Source organism: Nicotiana sylvestris, chromosome 3, assembly GCF_000393655.2.
Source record: "Nicotiana sylvestris chromosome 3, ASM39365v2, whole genome shotgun sequence".
In the NCBI taxonomy this organism is placed as follows: domain Eukaryota; kingdom Viridiplantae; phylum Streptophyta; class Magnoliopsida; order Solanales; family Solanaceae; genus Nicotiana; species Nicotiana sylvestris.
In genome coordinates this window covers 73,071,480-73,080,456 of record NC_091059.1, presented here as the reverse complement: position 1 = coordinate 73,080,456, position 8,977 = coordinate 73,071,480, and the positions used below count along the sequence as shown (strand labels likewise).

The window sequence follows — 8,977 nt, the reverse complement described above, 5'->3', positions numbered from 1 at the left end:
TTTGCCTTACTGAATCCTTTCCAAAACAAGTATATTCCTGTACTTAGACTTAATTACTTACTCAATTGTTTTACTACTTCTTTTATGGCAATAATCAGTCTGCCTATAAATTGATTTCTTTCCCTATTTTAAACCTGTCACTGCCCGTTAAGCAAGTGATCCCTTAATTAAAGGCAATCACTTGTGTAATTGATTCTGAATAGTAATTGTTTCCATGTTTGTGTCTTATTTCTTCTCTTTGACTCGTTTTCAAAATGCTATAAACACCATGTACTTCTCTTCTTTCAAAGACACGAACACAAGGCATAAAATACTTGAGTTCAGACACACACTCCACTAAAATCTCTCTCTTTTCTCAATTGCTACTTGTATTGCTGCCTTACCTAACCAGATGAAAAACAAGGCTAGGCTGTGGGAAACCTGCTTATTTTTCTCTACATTTGCATTTTACTGGTATGTTCTAATTAAGCTTCTGCACCAACAACCACATGTTTCTTTATTGTCTCTTTCATCCTTGTTTGTCCCCTGTTTGTACTTAACCTAGTACCATTATTAAACATGCTTTAATCTTCCCTATCCTGTTCTGAATTAAAGTTTTGTCCACTACTTACTATAACTTGTGAATCCTAAATCCCCACCCCAACGTGTTTAATACTTGTGTTTGGTTTGGGGCATGACAGCATTCAACATTGTTGTGCATGACCCAAACCTGATTCCCCTGGGATCATAACCTCCATGTTTCCTCCAGATGTTGTGTGTTCTTATTGGTTTATAAGCATGGCAGCACCTTCTATTGATGTGCATGCCCAAAACAAATCCATGCCTAAGTGCATGGGCTCCATGCAATAGATTCCCAAACCTTGACCCCCCTTTGTATGAAGTTATTAACTTTGTGTGTTATTGATTACTATCTCCCTATCACCCTTTACCACTCTCCTTTATCCCCTCAGTTTTTAAACTTTGTTCCTGCACTTTCATTATCCTCTTAGAACTTAAGTTCTGCCCTCCTTGTGTGAGCCTTGCCTTGGGACCCATCCCTCTGAACTTGGACACATAAGGGTTGGCACTTCCACACTACACTCATCTCTATTCTGATTATGTAACTTGGGTGTGAGCACTGCCCGTGGTCGTATTGAGACCCTTAGGGAACTTTGACACACTCAAGTCTAAGAAAGGCTTTGAATCAATGGCATTTGAGGTGGTTTATTCCATAACTCAAAGAGAAAGTCAAAAATCAGGCTTCCTCTGATTGTAACTTTTCTTTGAACTTTTCTGGTGTAATTCATTATTTCTGGTCTATAATAATTTTTAATGACCATTTGGGGCTGGCTAGTGAAAAAAGAGTTGGGTAATCATGTATGCTCAAGGGTAGAAAGCATGCATATAGGACTTTTTCTTTTTATTCTGCATGTTCAATTCTACATTTTAGACACCATGTATATATGGTTCATCTTAATTTCTTCACAGTCAATTTCATATCTAGATATCCTTCCTATAGGACTTATATATAATTCTACCTGTTTTTTGTCACTTAGATATCATATTTTAGGTTCTAAACAGTTATAAGTAAGTATCATGTTCATAAGGTTGAAATCAACATAATGTTAGATATCATGCCTATAGGTATTCCAAGAAAATCCTGTTTGTTTTCGTTACCATTCAATGTAAGATATCATGCCTATAGGGATTAAAATAAGCAAATATTAGATACCATCGCCTACAGAATCTGAAACTAGTTCAATGTCAAATCAGTTCGATTCCGAACCAATTTTAAACAACTTTCCTTCTTTATTTAACGAGGTTTAGCAAGCATGCCTATAGGATCCCAGACCATTCGTTTTAAGTTGTTACTGCTTTTCCACACTTTGAATCAGTAAATAGATACCATGTTCCTAAGAGCTCACCCAAATACTTAGGCAAGCCTTAGGTAATAACAACAATAAAACTTGAATCCACTTTTGTTAGTTGCTACAACCAGCAGGCAAGCCTGATTCAGACTTCTTATCTGAGTTATGTAATAAACTGATCTGCCTCGATAATTAAACTCCCCTCGTCTTTAGTATTTTAATCAGACCTAAAAGTATGTGCAAGTCATTCTACTTATGTGCTTTTTTGTTTGAGGAGGAATACATGGGCCTTTATCTGTTTATATACTTCCCCAATATGCAGTATTATGTGTTTTGTATGTCGCCTTAGATTTTTTCCTTTTGAAACCAAAATCAGCCCAATATCCCTCCCTTTTAGAAATAGTAGTCCTAAGCTCCTCCGGGACTGATAGAAATTGGACGGGTGATAGCAGGCAATAGTGATCGAGACCAATCAGCTCATTAAATACCTTAACGGGGTGGGAAGGGTAGATATGGATATGATGACTGGTGCGCTAATACCACGTGTATCCCTTATTTGAGGAGTGTCATACCGGGTATTGCATTGATGTGATCCATATTAAATACAAACCTAGGACCCCTTTACATTCATCAATATGCTTAGTTATAACTCTTTCAATACTTTGCTTTATTATATCATTTCTAAACACCTGTGTATTTAAAATCCCCTCTTATGTGAGCCTTGATTGTTTACTTGTTAATTGCACAAATTAACAATCAACTGTCTGGCCGGGAACCACACTAGTGGATCCTAAAGGGTTCCTAACACCTTCCCCTTAGGACAATTTCAAGCCCTTACCCTATCTCTGGTTATTCAAACGAATTTAGAATTAAACTCTATTGGTGTCCTAATGCACCCAAAATCATTAGGTGGTGACTCTTCAAATTGCAAAACACAGTTCCCAAAAGGAACAAGTTGTCCCATACCAAATGTCATAAACCCGATTTCGCGAGAAAAAGGGGGCGCGACATAAGTCATTTGCCATTTGAAACATTTCGAGTAATTAAACCCATTTAAACTGAAATACGGTTAAAATGATTTGCGAAAAGGTAAAACAAAAATGTCTAAGTACAATCCCGGATTTGGAGTCACTAATGCATGAGCTACTAGAAGTTCTACAAATAGAGTCTGAAATAAATAAAACTGTTTCGAATGAAATAAATAGTAAATAAGGAAAGATGAAGGGTACTTCAAGGTCTGTGGAAGCCATCAGATCTGCCTCGAGTCTCCAAATATGTCAATCCGAGCTGATGCACTTCATGTATAACTGGGACCAGTACCAAAATATGCACAAGAAGTGCATAGTGTAGTAGGAGTACAACCATCCCAATGCACTCTGTAAGTGTCGAGCCTAACCTCGACGAGGTAGTGAAGAGGCTATGATAGGACACTCACATAATTTAACCTTTGGAAACATAGATATATATATCAAATAGCAATAAATAGAGATTTGGTATGGATAGATAGGAGGGGACATGCAAAAGGGGAACAATATACAAAAATTACAACAGGAATGACAACACTAGGCAGTCAAATAAATCCTTAACCAATGAAAACGGATAAACATAGTGAATAAAAAGGGCACAACATCACCCATCGTGCTTTTACCGTCAACCTCACCACGAAACAATAATAATGGCACAACATCACACTTCATTCTTTTACTCTCAACCTCTCCATGAAACAATAAATACGGCACAACATCACCATTCATGCTTTAACTCACTTTCTCACTATGTATTAATCAATAAATTAAGCAATAAACTGCAAGACATCACCCTTCGTACTTTAACACTCTCCCTTACCATGTAGTAATGAATATAAAAAAAAATTGGGGGATAAAATAAGCAAGAATAAACCTTACTTCAATAGTGATTCCAAAATACCAAAACCTCAACTTCCAAAAATACTCAACCGTCATAATTAGTCCATTAATACGGAACGAACGATCAAGTAAGTAATCAAGTAAGCTAAGCTTACATATCATAATTAAAGAAGGCAATAAATTACAAGGAAACAAGTCCCACCAGCATGTTTTAACCTAACAAGAATGCATAAGTACTCGTCACCTTACATATACGTGGTACCCACACATTTAAACATGTAGCAAATAGGCAAACAACTCCTAGTCCCTCAAGTCAAGGTTACCTACAACACTTATCTCACTTCGCAATCAACTCAGAGCTTTATCAGGGTATTTCCTCTACAATCTGTCTCCAAACCAATCGTATCTAGCCAACCACTGACTTGATAACATCAAATAATGCTAAGGGAATCAGCTACAATACATAAAGTTAGAATTTTTACACTTTTCCCAAAAAGTCAAAAAGAAACGTCAACCCCGAGCCTCTTAGTCAAAGCCTGAGATTCGGACCAAAACTCGTTTACCCATTCATCGCGGAGCCCGATTATGTAATTAGTTTCGAAATCTGACCCCAAATTATGGTCTAAATCCCATATTTGCAAACCCTTCCCCCTCCCATTTCTTCCTAAATCCCTAGTTTTTTACAATGGAAGAACAAAGATTAAGGCTATAAATTAATGGGTGACGTTAGAAATGGAAAGAAATGAGTCAAAGTATACTAGCCTATGAAATGGTGTTGAAATTTCTCCTCCAAATTGCCTCTAGAGCGAGCTCTACTGGAAAGATTATGAAAAATGGATGAAATCCCGTATTTTAATAATTTAAATGACTCGGCGCTAGGAGTTCATCGCGATCGCGATACACTTGACACGTTCACGAAGGCACTTCCTGATTGGCTTACGCGATCACAAGTAATTCAATGCATTCGTGTAGGCTTTGCCCGCCTAACCTCCGTGTTGAGTAAACTCATTTGCTAGCCCTCACCTCTCTAAACCTATGTATTCGTGTTGGTGTGTTCGCGTTCGCGATGGGCAGTCTCCCCACTGCTGCGCGTTCGTGTCCAAAACCTTGCATTCGCATTGAGTAAAATCACTCCCTGTCCCAACTAGCCTCTGCGATGGGGGGACTTTTTTTGCGATTGCAAAGAAAGAAATACCAGAAACCAGCAGAAGCTAAAAACCAGAATTTACCAAAGTTCAAAAACATATGTAGCCTATCCAAAACTCACCCGAGCCCTCGGGGCCCCAAACCAAACATGTACACAAGTCCAAAACATTATACGGACTCACTCACGCGATCAAAACACAAAAATAACACCTACAACTACGGATCAGACACCCTGAATGAGATTTTCAATAAAACTTAAGAATTTTCATTTTAACAACCGGACGTCCGAATCACGTCAATTCAATTCCATTTTGCGCCAAATTTTGCAGACATGTCCTAAATACAGTAATGAACATAGACCAAGCTCTAGAACCAAAATCCGGACTGATAGCAATAAAGTCAAAATTCGGTCAAATTTATAAATTCCTTAAACCTTTAAACTTCAAATTTTTAACAAATTGCGATAGCTCGAGCTAGGAATCTCCGAATTCAATTTCGGGCATATACCCAAGTCTGAAATCGCGATATAGACCCACCAGGACCTCCAAACATGGATCCATGTTCGTTTTCTCAAAACATTGACCGATGTCGACTCAAATGAGTTTTAAGGCATGAATTCACATTTTAATCAATTTTTCACATAACAACCTTCCAGAAAAAGAAACGGATTGCGTACGCAAATTGAGGACGGCTAAAAGGAGCTATTTGAGATTATGAAACATTGAATTATGGGATAAACTTCTAGATGACCTATTGGGTGATCACAAGGACAAGGCTGCATTAATTGAGTTTCATTCTTTTCTTTGACTTCTCCAAACATTGGCAGCATGCGTGGAAGGATTTTGTGGCTTGTGGATGCTAAGTTTGAATCAAATTGTTAAGCTTTAAGTGAAATAAATAATAGGGATGTTGGTGGGGCGCAACACTGTACTTTATGGGGTACAATGCCAATCTAGAAGGTTCATTTTTAACAATAAGTCATCAAATAGAACAACAAATATATAGAACCTCGTGCCCACATTTCTGTCACAATAATAATATCCACCCTTATCACTCTGCCCTCATACGATGACAAATATCAACTGTATCGCTCCACCATGACAAAATAATAATATCGAATCTTATTATTCTGCCCTGACACAATAACAATATCAAACTGTATATCTCTGCCCTGACACAATAACAATATCTAACTGTATCGCTACTTTCTGACACAGTATCAATCACAATCGAATGGAAAAACCTTGTGCCAATGCCCAAACAATCCGCTCAATATGTCCACACGTGCCACAAAATCACAAAACAAATATGTTAAAATTTCATCAAGTAAATAATTTCATAATTTATCAAACAAGGTATAGAAAGACATGAAAATAGTAAAATGCGAATGGTGTTTAACATGTCAAGCATTACCACGGCTAAAACAATTGTAGTGATCATGTTCACGCAACCACAAGTGAATAAGCAAGTTTTATATAAAATACGTCCTCAAATTAAGGCATATTAAAAGCCTAAGGTATGATCCGATCATAAGCCACACATAATAACCGTATACACGCTTGTCATCTCGTGCACACATCTCTTTTCAAACAACACAAATTAACAATTAAGGCCATATCATAAGGGGTATTGCCTCATACAAGGTTAGGCAAGATATTTACCTCAAACAAGTCATACCAATACTTTAAAAATCCCTTGCATCTCTAATCGGCCTCTGATCGAGTCAAATCTAAACTCAATAATGTTAAACACTATTATAAAAATCGATTTCAAGTAATAAAGCTCATTCTTTATTAAATATCCAAAAGTCAACCCGAGCTTACTTTCTGAAACCCGACAAAAGTCATAAACCAAGACAATTCATTCGAATACGAGTTTAATTATACATGTTTCATCCAAGTCCGACTCTGAATCGGGGTTCAAATATCCATTTATTATTTTTTGAAAGTTTTGCCAAAATCTCCAATTTTCTGACTTAAGTTCACTAATCAAAAGCCATATTCAAGTATGGAATCATGAACAATAATCAAATCCGAATTAATAACACTTATCCCAATCCAAGTTTTGAAAATCGCCCCAATCCAAGCTCTTAATCTCAAAATATGATAAAATAAGCCATAACCTCCAACTTAATACAATGCCCAGTCGTTTCGCATCTACAACAAAAACTACTGCTTGTGTAGCGTCGCTTTTGTAACCAGAAGCCTGCTTCTGCAAACATGACTAAAAAGTCAACCATTTGCTTCTACGATCACATTTTCGCTTCTATGGAACCGCTTTTGCGGAAACAATACGCACTTGTGCTCGCGCTTCTACGCAAGGTTAGCCACGTTTGCAGAAACCCTTGATCCTAGCCAACTTTGCATATACGATCCCATGTCCGCTTCTGCAGACTCACACTTGTGTACCAAATATCATAGGTGCGAAAATACCAAAAATGATATGCCAAAAAACTCACAAATGACCCAAAGCCAATGCAAAACTCACTCGAGCCCCCTGGAACCCGTCCAACCTCACCGACCAGCCCCAAAATATAACATGGGCCTACTCGAGGTCTTAAATCACATAAAATAACATCAAAAGTGTGAATCACACCTCAATTCAAGCCTAATGAACTAATGAACTTTCAAACTTCCAAAACTCATGTGGAACCACGTCTAACCAACTCAGAATGATCTCAAATTTTGTACACAAGTTCCAAATGACATAACGAATTTATTGCAACTCCCGAAACAGCAATCCGAACCTAACAACACCTAAGTCAACTCCCGGTCAAACTTATGAACTTCCAAACCTTCAAATTTCTAACTTTAGCCAAATAGAATCGAATCAACCTAGGGGCCTCCAAATCCAACTATGGACACAAGACTAAGTCCAAAATTCCCTACAAGCTTATTGGAACAATAAAAACACATTTCCTTACATAAAAGTCAAACCCCGGTCGACTCTTATAATTTAAGCTTCCAACCTTGGAACGAAGTGTTCGAATTCAATCCAGAACCTTGCCGAAATCAAAAAAACCATCCATGCAAGTCACATAACAACATATACACATATGAGAAGCATCAAATAGGGGATGAGGCTCAAATACACAAAATGACCGGCCCGATCATTACATTCTCCCGCTCTTAAATAAACGTTCGTCCTCAAACAGGTTTAGAATCATACCTGAGATATCAAAAAGATTATGGTATTTGCTCCACATATCATGCTCGGTCTCCCAAGTCACCTCCTCGACCAATTGACCTCTCCACTGAACCTTCTCCGACGTAATATTATTTGATCTCCGCTTTCGAACCTGCCTATCCAAAATGTCTACCAGCTCCTCATCATAAGTCAAATTCCCGATCAATTGCACTAAGCAGAAATCCAACTCATGTGACGGATCCTCATAGTACTTCTGGAGCATGAAAAAATGTAACATCAGATGAACTCCCGATAAGCTGGGTGGCAAAGAAAGTCTGTAGGTCACCTCACCGACTCCCTTTAACACCTCGAAAGGACCAATATACTGAGGGATAAACTTGCCTTTCTTCCCAAATCTCGTGACACCCTTTATGGGCAATACTCTGAGTAGAACCTTCTCACCTACCATGAATGACACATCACGAGCTTTTCTATCAGCATAACTCTTTTTCCTGGACTGCGCTGCACGAAGCCACTCTTGAATCAATTTCACCTTCTCCAAAGCATCATAAACAAAATCAGTGCCCAACAACCTAGCCTTCTCAGGCTCAAACCAACCAACCGAATAATGACATCGCCTCCCATATAAGTACTCATACGAAGTCATCCGGATACTCGACTGGTAGCTATTATTGTGGGAGAACTCTACTATCGGTAGAAACTGATTCCACTAGCCTCCAAAATCAATGACACAAGACCTCAACATGTCCTCCAAGATCTGAATGGTACACTCAGGCTGTCCATCTATCTAGGGATGAAATCTCGTACTCAACTCAACCTGTGTGCCCAACTCATGCTACATGAGTCTCCAAAAATATGATATTAACTGAGTGCCCTGATCCAAGATAATTGAAAGAAGCACACAATGCGGGCGAATAATGTCTCTAAGATAAATTTGAGCCAACTACTCAGAAGTGTACGAAGTCATACCCA

The 8,977-nt window shown here is 38.2% G+C and overlaps 1 protein-coding gene across 1 annotated transcript; it reads right to left on the bottom strand.

Moving 5' to 3' along the window:
* Nucleotides 1-7,970: 7,970 nt before the first annotated feature.
* Nucleotides 7,971-8,651, bottom strand: LOC138887527 (uncharacterized). The gene has a single exon (XM_070169287.1). It carries the CDS (start codon nucleotides 8,649-8,651, stop codon nucleotides 7,971-7,973), a length of 681 nt encoding a protein of 226 aa, XP_070025388.1.
* Between the last annotated feature and the right edge of the window lie 326 nt (nucleotides 8,652-8,977).